General features: G+C 43.7%; 1 protein-coding gene across 1 annotated transcript; it reads left to right on the top strand.

Moving 5' to 3' along the window:
• Window positions 1–1,342: 1,342 nt before the first annotated feature.
• Window positions 1,343–13,096, top strand: GZF1 (GDNF inducible zinc finger protein 1). Its single transcript, XM_075267467.1, has 6 exons — window positions 1,343–1,465; window positions 4,501–5,833; window positions 7,712–7,806; window positions 9,316–9,483; window positions 10,177–10,334; window positions 12,546–13,096. Exons 2-6 carry the CDS (start codon window positions 4,518–4,520, stop codon window positions 12,879–12,881), a joined length of 2,073 nt encoding a protein of 690 aa, XP_075123568.1. The 5' UTR covers window positions 1,343–1,465; window positions 4,501–4,517; the 3' UTR covers window positions 12,882–13,096.
• Window positions 13,097–14,962: the final 1,866 nt, after the last annotated feature.

Here is a 14,962-nt window from a genome sequence, read left to right as displayed (position 1 = left end):
TGATTGGCCTCAGCCGTCATCTGACAGAGGTTCTCTGTGCAGGACTTTTCTCTCCGCTGACTTTTAATGGAATCTGTGGCTGAGTCTCCTACGGAGACTTCACCGCGTTTAAGAACCGAGTCTTAAAGGTATGACAGCAAGCAACCGAAGCCCTCCTTCACATCTGTGTTTGGATTCCGTCTGGGGGAGTCCGCATGGGGACCCCCCAAACGGAATACTAAATGCAATTGCAAGCGCTGTGCAGTAAAAGCACATAAACCCCATAGACTATAATGGGACCGTGTGCTTGCCGCACGCTGACCGCACGAATCATGCGGGCAGCCAGCACATGTACCCCATTATAGTCTAAGCGCTTGCAATTGCGTTTGGTATTCCATTCGGGGTGGGGGTGGGGTCCTCATGCGGACTTCCCCGGACAAAATACCAACACAGATGTGAACAGGGCATAAGACCAGACTTGACTTGGGCAAAGTGTAAGGGCCCGTGCATACGGGCACAGAGGGGGCGGATTATGGCGCAGAATCCACATCATAATCTACCCCCTCACAATGGTGGTCTATGGAGACCGCTAGTATTCTTTTTTACGATCCATTCACTTTCAGGGGAGGGGAAAAATCGCCTGGTGTTTTCTGAAGCAGTTTTTTTTTTTTTTAAAAAAAAGCTCCAGAAAACGCTCCAAAAAAACGTCTTAATTAGAGATGAGCGAGTACTGTTGGGATCAGCCGATCCGAACAGCACGCTCCATAGAAATGAATGGATGCACCTGGTACTTCCGCTTTGACAGCGGCCAGTCGCTTAACCCCCCGCGTGATGGCTACGTCCATTCATTTCTATGCGAGCGTGCTGTTCGGATCGGCTGATCCAAAAAAGTACTCACTCATCTCTAGTCTTAAGGTCCAAAAACCGCTTTTTTAGGAAGCGTTTTTTTCCTGACCAAATTACGCCACACGTAATTCATGTGTGAACTGAGCCTATAAAAGTGGGAGAGACCAAATTTACCAAGGTACTGCATGTCCCCCATAACAATCCTAGTCAGGTAAACACCACGTCCTGTAATACAGAGACTGCTCTGCGTTGACACTTGTTCGAACATGACTCTTCTAGAATCCTTCCTGTTTAAGATTAAACTCTACAACTTCATCTATCCCGGGCATTCAGCATGTGAACGCCGCCATTTTACCGGAGCCCTAGTACACTGACAGCCAGGACAGAAGAAACTCCCAAATCATTACACTATTCCCCCTAACAATCGTTATTAGTGATGACGTCATTGGCTAGTTTATCGCTATTTATTTGCATGAGGTATTCTGATTGGAGGGAGACTACAAATGGGTGTGGTCAATAAGGTAGGAAGGAGTTCTTTTAGGTTACCGTATATCTTCATCACTTCCGGAACACACCGTAATCATCTGTGACGGAGCGACACAGTGCGGCGCTGTACTGGATTACACGGTACATCCGCGAGGTACGTAACCACTCACCTGTCAGCTTCGGCCTCACTGCCATGACAGGCTTTGTGTGTGAGGACGGGAGGGCCTGGAGCCAGTGTGCAGTGTAACTGTGCTAAGAAAGCCCGTCTTGTAGCCAGTCACGTGACTGTTAAGGACCTACTTGGGTGTAGTTGAGTCACGTGATCATCATCACTATTAATATTTATGTTGCACTATTAACCCCTAGTGTGCTGTAATACATGGGGTAAGACTATTCCTGTATACAGCAGGGGGGGAGGCTGCTGTTAAAGGGGTTCTTCCTGGACTTTTATATTGATGTCCTCTCTATACAGGCCCGGCACCCACGAATCAGACAGTATAAGCGGAAGCCACGCTCACATTCATGGGTCACATGATGTGATCAAAGCTCAGTCCCCCAGCCAAGGCTGAGCTGAGCTACAGAGACTCTGACACAGATGTGACCGTAGCATTACCGAGTACATGACTTGTTAGTGGATGAAATTCTGGATAATCCCATACACACATTGCAGACAAAAATCTACAGTGGAAATGCTGGCGGTTTTTGTATAGGTATATTATGTTTTAAAAACATTGCAGAAAAAAACATGATGCGTTTCCGCTACGGCTTACAACGTGGGGCATTAGGTATAAAAGGAGTTTGTCAGGAGGAAAATCAGTATCAAACTAATGGCTGTACATTATTCTTATACAAAACACTTGAAATTGGCTTTAGGGGCGTTTCTTCTCCTGCCAGGGTGTCACTCACTGCCCTACATAATCGCCCCTGACTGCCGCCCATTGAGCGATGTCTTGCACTTTGTCACACTTTCTCTGCACTTAGCGGTAGTTATCTAGAGTGGATTTTCAGCTGACAGTTTGTGCCATGTAGATACCAAAAACAGATTGGCCATGTTGGATATTTTTGGCTGGTTTTTGGATGAAAATGCCAAGATTTGTCACAATTGGCCACTTGATTGGACAGTTCAGGCTAATTTCACATCTCTCGCTTCAGAAACTGGCAGAGAGAAAAGTACTGTACAGAGTCCTTCATACCCGAAACCTGGCGGACACTGATTGGGGTAACCCATTGGGACACTCGCAGGTAACCGCTGTTTAATGGTCTGGCTCTCCGTTGTTCGGATCCTGCAGTGGACTCAAACGGTGCAGAACCCAGCGCAGATGTTGAGCCTAGCCTCAGGTGTTAATGTTGATGGTAGATTGTATGTCCCATCAACTTGGGTTACCCAGAATCTAACCCAAGAGCTAGCAATCTATGAAATGTCTCAGCACAGAAAGCACATAGGGTTAATTCACAACTCTCACACTTTTTGCGTACACCATTAAAATTGGAATTAATATAAAAATACTCATTATGAAAATACCGCTCACCACACTAGAGTTACTAGAGTTTGTTTCAGGCAATTTCACAAAGAAGTGTAACATTTTGCAAAATAAAATAAATAAATGCATATGGCTTCCAAGGGTTAAAATTTCAGTAGTGGATAAGCTCAATTGCTGATGTGGATGCCCATGTCCTGTCATTGTGAGCCTCTTCTCACATGCCGACTCTTTGTCACATGACCAACCCTCTTTGACTCCTGCTGCTTGTCTTTAAGATTTCAGTGTGTCTGGCATGTGACAAAGACAGCGGCAGTGCAATGAAAACCCCAGAATCGGGGGAAGTAGCATCTATATTCCACAGCGCTGTACAATTTGTAGGGTTCAAATACAGACAGAAAGATACATTACAAAGAAAGTCATTTCATACAATGGGACTGAGGGCCCTGCTCGCAAGAGCTTACAATCTATGAGGTAGAGGGGGTGACACAAGAGGTAGAGGGGGTGACACAAGAGGTAGCAGGGGTGACACAAGAGGTAGCGGGGCGGCATTGCTTATTGTCCGACTATTTTGTAGTAGAGGTGACTGTCATTACACAAACATAAAACTGTTTGAGCCATCACCAGTTGTGTCCTTTAACATGTGGATGGAGCTTGAACATATAAAGTTAGTCTGAAATGGCATCATATCATGTGGGGTAATGTGGGAGCAGGGACAGAGGAGGGTTAATTTTAGGGATTCTAATTACGGTACGGAAGGGTTTACATTAGGAATTGTGATAGGTCTGTCTGAAAAGATGTGTCTTTAGTTTGCGCTTGAAGCTGTAGAAATTGGGAGTTAATCTGATTGTCCGGGATAGAGCATTCCAGAGAAGTGGTGCAGCTCGGGAGAAGTCTTTTATACGAGCGTGGGAGGTTCTGATATTAGAGGATGTAAGTATTAGGTCATTGAGTGAATGGAGAACATGGGTTGGGAGGTAGGCAGAGATGAGGGAGGAAATGTACGGAGGTGCGGCATTATGGAGAGCCTTGTGGATGAGGGTGATAACTTTATATTGTATTCTGTAATAAATAGGCAGCCAATGTAGTGACTGACACAGAGCGGAGGCATCGCTGTTATCAAGCATCGCAAACCTCCAAATAAAGAGATCCAGGGATCAAAAGCAAATACATGTAAGGCAGCCCTGTAATGCAAAAATAATCCTTCATTAATGTGGTATATACTGTATTTAGCTGTGGTTTTGTTTGTTGTGTCATATTCGATGATGCTAGGCTGTAAGGCCGCCCTTCTGACTGTGGAGGGATACATTACTAAACTAAACTAATGGCACCGATATCTCTGGCTTCCCAGGTGCATACTGAATTCAGTGTACTGTCAGTTTCTAGCGGTATATAATACCGCTAATGTCAGAGCACATGTCAAACTTTCATAGCCCCCAGCTGTACCTAAGTTCTCCCAGGCACGCTTTCATCCCCTGTTCCGAGAGCGCTGCTTTGACAGGGTTGCAGGACCGGAGAGGTAAGTATCTACTAACTACAGTCAAGATGAATGGAACCTGTAGGCTGCAGTTTAGGACCTTTTTGGGGGTTCTATTCTTTTACCTAGAACCATGAAGAAGGCTGCACCCCTGGTCTAGAGTATAATATTGCATATAGTTGCCTTCATACTGACAACGTATGTTTTTAATAGCTGTCTTTTTTTCCAATCCAGGTTAAGACAAGTCTACTATGATGGAAAGCACGGCTGTTCTGCTCGAGTCCAAATCCTTGCCTGTTCACCTCATGAATGAAATGCACCAACTTCAAGTGCATGGCCACTTGTGTGACGTGACGGTAATAATAGAACATCAGGCGTCCAGGGTGGAGTTCACTGCCCACAAGTCTGTCCTCGCTGCTTCCAGCAAGTACTTTAAGGACTTATTTATGAATGACCCTGATATGGGTGGCACCATTCTGCTGAGCGAAGTCACCGCTACGGACTTCTCATCATTTCTGGAGTTTGTGTACACGGCAAGGGTGGAAGTCTTTGAAGACCAAGTGCAACGAATGGTTGACATTGCAGACAAACTGAAATGTGTGGACCTTGCAGAAACCTGCATGCAGCATAAAAAGCAGGTGGAGGACTCTGTTTGGTTGGACTTGCAAAATATTGTTGAATCTCAGGAGACTGAAGAGGACATACAAGAACTGGCAGACTCTGTCCAAGAGATCCACAACAAGGAAGACGTTCCAATAGCCAGTAATCCCACCAATTGTCCAAATGCAGCAGAAGAAAGTGAATCAGGTCCAGAATCCACTTTGGTTGATGAAAATTTTGTTGAGAATACAAAAGATCCTTCAAAACTACCAAATGCTAAATCTAGAAGATCAAGTGGCCGTCTATATGGCAAGAAAGCTGTTGTCGAAATTCCTAAGAAAAAGTATACGCGGCGCCTACGAGAACAGCAAGACTGTGAAGATGCCAGTTCCTTGTTAAACGGCATAGGAAATGAAGGAAGCTTGTGTAACGAAGAACCTATGGACGAACAGACAGACTGTAGCATAAAAGCAGAAGATGACGAAGACAGTCCATGTGAACTGGATGAGAGCGATAAAAAATCTAGCGAAGAAAGCAATAAAACTGGTGAAGGTTTCACATGCTCCATCTGTGGGGAGAACTTTACAGAGGAGAAGAGTTACTTGAAACACTCCAAGCAGAATCATGGCGGCCCTGAAGAAGTTTATCTCTGTGAAATTTGCAGTCAGACTTTTGCAAATAGATGTAATTTGAAAAGCCACCAGCGCCACGTACACAACAACGATCGCCAGTTTCCATGTGAACTGTGTGGCAAAAAGTTTAAAAGGAAAAAAGACATCAAGAGGCACGTTCTTCAGGTCCATGAAGGTGGTGGCGAAAGACACTTCTGTCAACTCTGCGGGAAGGGATTGAGCTCCAAAACTGCCTTGAGGCTCCATGAGAGAACCCATACAGGGGACAAACCTTTTGAATGTAACCAGTGTGACGCCAAGTTTTCCCAGACGTCTGCACTTAAAACACATATGAGGTAAGAACATAGTTAGGGCTCGTTCACATCTGTGCCCGGTCTCCGTTCTGCAGGTTTCCGTTTCCTGCACAAAACAGAGGCAGGAGACGGAAACCTGCCGGCATGTTTCAAGTCCATTCATTTGAATGGGATTGAAAGATGTCCGGCCGTGAGCGGCGGTGAGCGTTTTATGCTCTCTGCCGTGAAACCTTTTTTTTTTTTTTAAAGTCTGACACAGAGTCGTACATGCAGTACTCTGTGTCCGGTTTAAAAAAAAATGGTTTCCCGGCGGAGAGCATAAAACGCTCACCGCCGCTCACAGCTGTACCACAGAACGGACTGCCGAACGCTAGCGTGAACCTAGCGTCAGTGGTACATTATAGAGAAAAGTAACTCCTGGAATCACAGCTCAGGAACAATCAAGGTCTTCCATGCCTTTATGTTCATACTTGTCATAGGATCTCATTGTTAGGTTCTCACTACTCTCAGAGGGTCCATTGGGTAGTTCCAGTAGATCTGATATGAAGAATCACACCGCATGGAGCAAAATGCTGATCAACATGATGGAAACTTAATGGACTTCATTATAACCATCTTAAAATTGCTTCTAAACCCCTTCTATGCTGTTGTATGGCTGTTAGTGCAGAACTCCAGATGGCGACCAAAATGGTTATCAGTGAGACTAAGAATTTGCAAATGGCTCCAATACTTCAGTCTCCTTGTCATGTGAGACTATGCTGCTGTTGTGCTGCCTCTATAAGGAAAGGAAGCAGACAGATATGGCGCACATTGTCATGTAATAAGATGACTGCCCGTGTTATTAGCAAGTCTATCTGCATCCTAAAGACACAGATAGTTGAATTCCATGGTGGAGCAGGAAGCCATTAGCTTCTTTCTCCATCGTTCAGTCTGTCGCTAGTAGTTTGTATGGAGGCTTGCTGCATTGAGCTTATACTGTGTGAGTATTATAGTGTATGTGGGAGTCACTGTGCTGCATTATACCTTGTGGTAGGGCTGAGTGACTTTTGTCTGAAAAAAGCTTTTATTAATGGTGTATTCCCATCTCAAGGGTCCTAGCTATACTGCTAGCTTATAGAAATTCAAGAGTTTTCCTTAAATACACTGCATTAGCAATTCTGCTTCATTTACCTGCTATGTTAGATTATTCCTCCATTGTTTACATAGCGTTTCCTTGGACTTGTATAAGACAGATCAGGGCAATGAGTCACTGATCATTATATTGTCTGTGGGGAAACTGGAGAGCATTATACTGTGTGTGGAGCCACTGGAGAGCATTATACTTTGTGTGGAGCCACTGGGGGGGAATTACACCGTCTTTGGGCCCACTGGGGAAGCATTATACTGTGTGTGGAGCCACTGGGGAAGCATTATAATGTTTTGTAACTAAAATGTATTTTGGCTTCTCATTTTTTCAGTTTAGGAGCCAGTAGCTTCTAGGTATTCTAGTCTAGAGAACTGTAGTGACATACTGGACACCCCTTATTGCTCAAAAACAATTCACAACATATCAGAACCTGTCAATCATTGTTACGGGTCAGGCAAACGTGGTTGCACTGGCAGACGTGGCCATATCCTGGGAGCATTGAATGGTTCATTTGCCATATGGATTAAAAGCTGATTTTCTCATAAGCAAGTTTGCACATTGACGTAAAAGAGCTATGTTCACGTTGTCACTAAGCGCCTACAACAGCATTCAAGAGGTTATCAATAGATTTTGGTGGGGTTGGACTACCTTTGACAAAATTGGCAAAGGCATTGTATCATTGGGTTACATAGCCGGTATACACAGTACAAGATTTCATGACTGTAATGTGCAGTGTATTAAATCTCCCCACATAATCTTGACTCTTTGCTTTCTTTTTCTTTCCCCCTATACAGAATCCACACTGGAGAGAAACCCTTTGCCTGTGAAGAGTGCGGCGCTAAGTTCACACAGAATCACATGCTCATTTATCATAAAAGGTGTCACACAGGTAACCATTATCATCCTGTAATAAGCTTTAGTTATATAGCGCCAGCATATACCGCAGCGCATTAAAATAGTGAAAAGAAGAGGTAAAATTAACATATTAACAAGAGAAGCCTCTGCCTAGAAGAGCTTGTAGAAGTTACATAGTGTTAATTTATGTTCTGTAGTAACTAGCAGAATTGTGAGCGCTGCTCTGGTCTATCATACAAGGCATAAGGTAGTGTTCACATCTCATAAATATGGAGATCTCCTTACGTATACCTTAGACTAATGGCCGTGTTGTATCCCATTGGATAGGCATATATGGAGATGGTATTTGATTGATGCATGGGGACCTTTAGACATGTTGGGATATTAGGGGATACTTCTGACACGTACCTTTGGCATGTAGAAAAACTAGGTGTGTGTGTGGCCACCATGGCTCTGTTCACATTAGCAGGAAATAGGTTGCTGGTTGGACAGCCATTGAATGAATGTATGGCGGCATCAATGAAATGTCTGTTTGACAGATAATAATTATTTAGTCCATATTGGCAATTAGAGGAAATTCACATGGAGGAATTTGTGGCAGTCTTCTACCTTAAATTCTTATCCATAAACTTGGGCAAGATCAAGCAGAAAACTTATCATTTCTGGACACTAAAAAAAAATGTCCATTGCTGTTCCCTATTGAAAACAATAAGAGGCAGACATCAAGTGGGATATAGAGTTGATTTTGAAATGGAATCGGCCTCAAAATTAGCTGTAAATTTATCTCTGTGAATGAGACCTTATAATCAGTCAAACAAGCCAGGTTCAGTGACGTCGAAAGATGGATAAACAATTAGAGCTGCAGTACCCGGCATCTCCACTATAGAGTAGACAGGGCTGCAGCTCTGTACCTGTTAACCAGATAGACTCAACACCTTCCCCCCTATATTATAAAGTTTCATTCTACCTCCATTTGTTCTACTGAATTGTCAAGTTATTAGAAATTTGTCCTAGGAGTATTCTACACTATGTTTTATAGATAGGTTCCTAGGAGTCCTGACAGTATTCTACACTATGTTTTATAGATAAGTTCCTAGGAGCCCTGACAGTGTTATACACTATGTTTTATAGATAGATTCCTAGGAGCCCTGGCAGTGTCTTACACTATGTTTTACAGATAGGTTCCTAGGAGCTCTGACAGTGTTCTCAAATCTTGGTCCAGAAGTGAAATGAATCTTGAGGTTTGCCCAGCTCTACGGAGCACAGATTTGAATTGCGTATTCAGAAATGGCCATCAGAGCAGGGAAGGGGAAAAGGAAATAACAGGAGAAAGGCGCATTATTCTTTAATTAAATTACAAGCTTTTTACAACTAGTATTGGTTGGTGAATTTTAGCAGAAAGGTTTAGACACACTTTATGAATAAGCTGCCAAAATTTGTACATGACGATGATGATGGGAGACAGATTTTATTCTTATGTGTGTATTTTGTGTATACCTCCATAGTGATCTGTCTGTTTTCCTTCCTTCTGTTCTTGGCACAGGAGAGAGGCCTTTCATGTGCGAGACTTGTGGGAAAAGTTTTGCCTCCAAGGAATATCTAAAGCATCACAATCGCATACATACCGGAGCCAAGCCATTTAGATGTGATATCTGCTTCAGGACCTTCGCTCAGAGGAATTCTCTCTACCAGCATAATAAAGTCCATACTGGTAACACAAAGATCACGTCATGGGTCTTTAGTTGATGACCTATCCTAAGTTCCAAAATATACATTAATGCTAAAGCCCCACTTTGCAGAAAATCTGCAACAAAAAAGCAACTTTTTCCGCAACACTGGGCGTTAGCAGTTTTAAAGGGATTGTCAAGGAATAGATGGAATAGCTCATCTTAGCCACTACTCTGATAGGCCATTAATATCTTCTTTAACCATTATGTTTTAGGGTTGTAATACATATATTACACAAATAACAAGCAAACCACCCCCACTTCTTCACAGAGACAGTCTAAGGGTTATTCCAAACCTGCATCTGCCACTGTCCATGGGGTCACTGGGGTGTCATTTTGCTTCAGAGGCCATTTGGTCACATTGCAACTCAGTCACATTTGAGTGACTGGGACTGAGCCGTGATACCAAGCACACCTACTGTACACTTACGGCATTGTGCTTCTTGGTTTTCTGTGAAGACACTGCAGTGGTCACTCGATTGCTGTGGTCTCTTCAAATAGCTGATCAGCAGGAATTGGATGACCTAACCCTTTGACCCATAGGCCATCAATTGATAAGCGTGAACAACCCCTTGAAGGCCTAGGGGATTTTGTGATTGTCTGTGAAGTGTTGTCGTAGGGTATCATTGGCTATAGAATGTTCCCCTTTGGCTAATGCTGAGTAACTTATCTTTTAGGAGAACGTCCATATTGCTGTAACCAGTGTGGAAAGCAGTTCACACAGCTGAATGCACTACAACGGCACAACCGGATCCACACCGGAGAGAAGCCGTACATGTGTATCGCGTGTCAGCGCACCTTTACTGACAAATCCACTCTTCGCAGACACACCTCGGTAAGATCTCTGTTCTGTCCAGCAAGGTGATCCACCTGAACACTTTATAGGGCCTCATGTACTAGGAGTAGGTGTGACGAGATGGCAGCCATACTGTCTGGAGTTGTTTACAAAGTACAATTTTGCATATTTCTTTCCATTGCCAACGCCAGGCATGATTTACAGTTTATTACTGATCTTGGTTAAAGTAGACACTTGTATTGTATAAAGCTCATCCAGTATGAGGACGGCTCCCCCATAAGAGACCCCAATACTGTGCAGTTATACTGTTGTGGCCATACAGACTAAAAATGAAGTATACTGATAATTATTGTGTGAGTGTGAGTGCTGACTATTCATGGTTTTCTGACACTGGTATAGAGGGGCAGTCCTGCATCCCAAACCATGAGCGCAACAGATGCAGTTTATGTTAAAGGTACAGCAGAGCACAGATCTGTCCCTGTACTATGTTACCCTTAAACAACCTGCAGTCACCACTAGGGAGAATTTATTCGATACCATTTTATACTTTTTCTATTGACCACTGCATTGCATCCATCTGCAGTAAGCTCTTGAGAACAAGAATCATGGATGTAGATCTGTATAAAGTGAAGTAAGGAACTCCATCAATCATAAAGGAAGGCAGAATTTTATGTATCTAGTTAAAAATAATTCAAGAAAATCCCATTTGTCAGCTAAATATGTAAAGGCTGGCCATACACACTGGGTCAGCTGACGGCTATTTTACTCTGATCCCTCCATGCACAAGCTTGCTTGGCTATCCTAAGGATAGGCCATCAATGATAGAACCTGGATAATCCCTTTATGGGCAGCATAGTATGGGGACAGGTCTATTCTCCCATTAACCCAAATGGCATAAAAATCTTGTGCATTTAGTCAATGGAGGAGTTCGCAGTCCCCTGTATTCGGGAGAAGAGCGCCCCCCTGACCAGATGACAGAACTGCATTTAATTGTAAATTGGACATTTTCTTTACTACCTCGGCCTTCAAATGGATCTCTGACATTTAGAAAAAGGGTCTGCTTATTATGTCCATAAATGCTCCATATCCATAGGCTGTGTCTGGGATTGTTCCTCAGCCTCTTCTGAATGAGTTATATACATGTGAACCCGACCTTACAGAATATCCATCAGTGTTGTACAGACTAGTGCTGGGCTATTAATTGAAGAGTACCCGAAACCGCCATCAATCTGGATAACAGACATGATGTTGTGCACCTCGGTTATGATAGTGTTTTCTAGCTTTTGCGTGCAGTTTCATTGACTGAAAAATGTCCAAATTGGTACTGCTATCCTATTGTAGAGTCTCTTTGGACCACTGACTATGATGAGCGGAGGCCCATGGGAGGTGTTCAAACATAACAAACAGTGTTACTCGCCTCTCCTGTGTTCCGCCGCTGTCCTCTTCCAGGCGTCTAAATAACATCAGGGACCACTGAGGTCTATAATGCTCAGTTCAGACGGAGTTTTTTGGACCGGATTTTGACGCGGATGCCGCCTCAGACTCCACCTCCAAAAAACACCTCCCGCGGCTAGCTGCGACTGGAGTTGCGGCTTTCCGCTCCGGTTAGGCCCAAATGAATGGGCCTAGTCGGGATGGAGTTTCGCGCTGTGGCGGATTCAGCCGTGGAATCGGCATCAAGGTATTGCAGCTCGCTTCTTTATTCCGTGAGTGGGGAAAAAAAACACTAGCGGAAAAAAAGTTCAACGGCTCCCATTGAAGTCAATGGGAGGCGGATTCTGAGGCATATTCCGTGTCAAAATACAGTCCAAAAAACTGTGTGAACTGACCCTTATTGGGCCTCAGTATTCACTTGGCCTTGTGACACAATGACATGTGACTGCTGAGGCCCTATCTCAGGCCTGAATGGTCCCATATGTATCTATCTAATAAATATCTATCTATCTTCTATCTAATATCTATCTATCTTCTATCTATATCTCTTATATCTATCTAATATCTATATCTCATATCTATTTATTTAATATCGATCTATTTAACATATGTATTTAATATCTATCTCTCATATCTATCTATCTATCTAGCTATCTATCTAGCTATCTATCTATCTCATATCTATATCTCACATCTATATCTCATATCTATGTATTTAATATCTATGTATTTAATAATTATCTATGTATCTGTATTATAGCAATGTGAATCCAGCTTTGTGAGCACTTATAACTTTCTTTCTTACTCTTCATACAGATCCATGATAAAAATACACCTTGGAAATCTTTCCTGGTTGTCTTGGATCCAAAAGCAGAAGAAGGGCAAAAATCAGACCTTGCTGAAGATGATGGGGAAGAATCACCAAAACCTGCAGAGAAGCTGACTTTCCCAGAAAATGGTCACTACCAGAACTTGACTGTGGTGCCAGGAACTGTAGATTTACTGCAGGAACACAATGCTACCTCTATTCTAGGCTGCAAGACGGACTGCACCGTCATACCTCAAGAAGTGTACATAGCCACAACACTTAGTCACCTGACTGTCCTCCATACACAGACTGAATCAATCCAAGCAATGGTTAACTTGGAGTAATCCAGCCATGGATGCTACAAGTAACTAGGGACATGGAGACAACCGTGAGGACAAAAACAATTCCAGTATCCGTCTTACCAGTTTACCTCGCTTTGTAAAACGCCATGACGTTTTTGGAGTACGAAGGGAATGTTCAATTATTTTTGTATGCAGACTATTGTAGTGGTGTCTTCATTGTCCTAAATTTCCATCAACAATAAATTTACAACTTTGTCCCATTCGCTTCAGCTACAATCTTGGGGTCATTTGGCATTGTTATAGGGGTATTCCAGCCAGAAGGGTCCGCTAGGAGGCCTGGCCATGCATACACCTCTCACGTACAACCACAGTCCTTAAGCATGTGCTCAGCAGCTCCATGCAAACTATATAAGGGCTACAGAAACAGCCAAATATTCGATTGGTGAGGTCCATGCCCAATATTTGCCACACAGATACATAGATAATGCCCAATATTTGCCACAACCAAATCATAAATGATTCTTGCTGGAATGACCTGTTTAGTCATGCGAAGAGGTAAATTAATGGAGAGAAAGTAAAAGATGAGGACTGATGTACCCAGGATAGATTTTAGAAAAGTATTTCAGACCTATTTCTAATAAGGGAGTTTAACCTTCTGGTTTGGAGCTTCAAGTGATGTATCTTGAAGTAACACATTGTCCCTGTCGCCTGCCACATGCAATAATCGTTCCCTGCCTTCCGACACTTCAGCAAGTTTAAGGTGGAGCTCCACTGACTTGGAACGTCACAGATAAGCCAGTGCAAAGGCTAACCATTTCGCTGCTGCATGACTGTAATACACAGATTTCTATTCTAATTCACTGGGAACACGGGTGGGCATTAGCCCGGCCGCTAGGAGATGATACTAAGAAAACAAATAAACCTGTTGGCTCCACCTCTGGGCAATAAGTCTCTCATAGACACTGTGCTTAAGCAGTTTAAACCCAGTGTCCATAGGAGGCAGACACGACCTGACTTGGGTCTTTCTGTCTTGCATTGTTTTTATTTTTTTCTTTATTGCAGGTGCCAAGGGGGTCTTTAGCGTGTACTTCACACTAGCTATACATCCCTGCAGGAGCAGCGCTCAATTGAGCATAGCAGCGATCACCTGTCACCACTTGCTGTGTCTGTAGCCGGATAGCTGGTGACCCGACTTACATGTGGAGGTCCACTGAGGAGGTATCTCTGTAGTACCTGAAGTAGCCAGACGGGTATGTATTAAGAAGGTAAGTATGGTCTCAGAAAACCCTGCTAATAACTTTGGACCAGAACCCTATCTCCCCCTGCTCGGACTGCTTCTCCTGGGGATGCCTCTGGCTCTGACCCGGAGCATCAGCCATGCACATCTATATCTGCTTCTACGCAGGAGCTCATGCATGTGGTCAGAGATACCCTACAGATCTCTGAGGACCATGCCTCTCAAGAAGACATCTCTCTTCATCACAGTTGTCGCCCTGCTCTGGTCTTTCTCAACCATGGGGCATTTGACTGCATCTTGAAGGAACAGTGCCTTCACAAAGACAGTCTGCTGTCTTCTACCAGGAAGTTGGATGTTCTTTTTCCTTCCCAGATCCGTGTGTGTTTCCAAGTGGTAAGAGCCTCCCGTGGTTGAGCGCGCGATAGCTAGGCTCTCCAAGGCTACTATCCTGCCTAGAGCAGACAACGCCTCTTAGTGATCCCTCAGACAAGTAGGTGGATTCTCTTGCCAGGTTTTCATAGCGGCTGGCTACTTCCTGTGGCCTTCCTTCGCTGCCTCTTGGGTAAGCAAGGCCTGCATTTCCTAGGCCAAACAGTTCCAAACAAATCTTTCAGATGAAGCTTCCCTCAAGGACAACCATCTGCTTGGCTCTCAAATTTTAAACGTGTCTAAGTACTTAGGCTGGCTTTTTGGCAAAGGCCTTGAAAAACTCACATCTGAGGCCACAGGGGAAAAACGCTGTCTCCTCTCTCAGAAGTGTCCTAAACGCATCTTCTTCCAGTCTTTCTCATTGTTTTCACTCCTTTCATAGCTTCACCTTCCACTCTATAGGACAGTCTTCCTAGGATTTCTGATCCAAGAAGCCCTCTTTCAAGCTCATACTGGC

Source organism: Leptodactylus fuscus, chromosome 3, assembly GCF_031893055.1.
Source record: "Leptodactylus fuscus isolate aLepFus1 chromosome 3, aLepFus1.hap2, whole genome shotgun sequence".
Lineage (NCBI taxonomy): Eukaryota > Metazoa > Chordata > Amphibia > Anura > Leptodactylidae > Leptodactylus > Leptodactylus fuscus.
This window is presented reverse-complemented; position numbering and strand designations above follow the sequence as displayed.

Coding starts and splice junctions, on each gene's coding strand:
- GZF1 (XM_075267467.1), top strand. CDS start 4,518: ATGATGGAAAGCACGGCTGTTCTGCTCGAGTCCAAATCCTTGCCTGTT. Junction 7,807..9,315: donor TCATAAAAGGTGTCACACAG/GTAACCATTATC, acceptor TTCTTGGCACAG/GAGAGAGGCCTTTCATGTGC. Junction 9,484..10,176: donor GCATAATAAAGTCCATACTG/GTAACACAAAGA, acceptor CTTATCTTTTAG/GAGAACGTCCATATTGCTGT.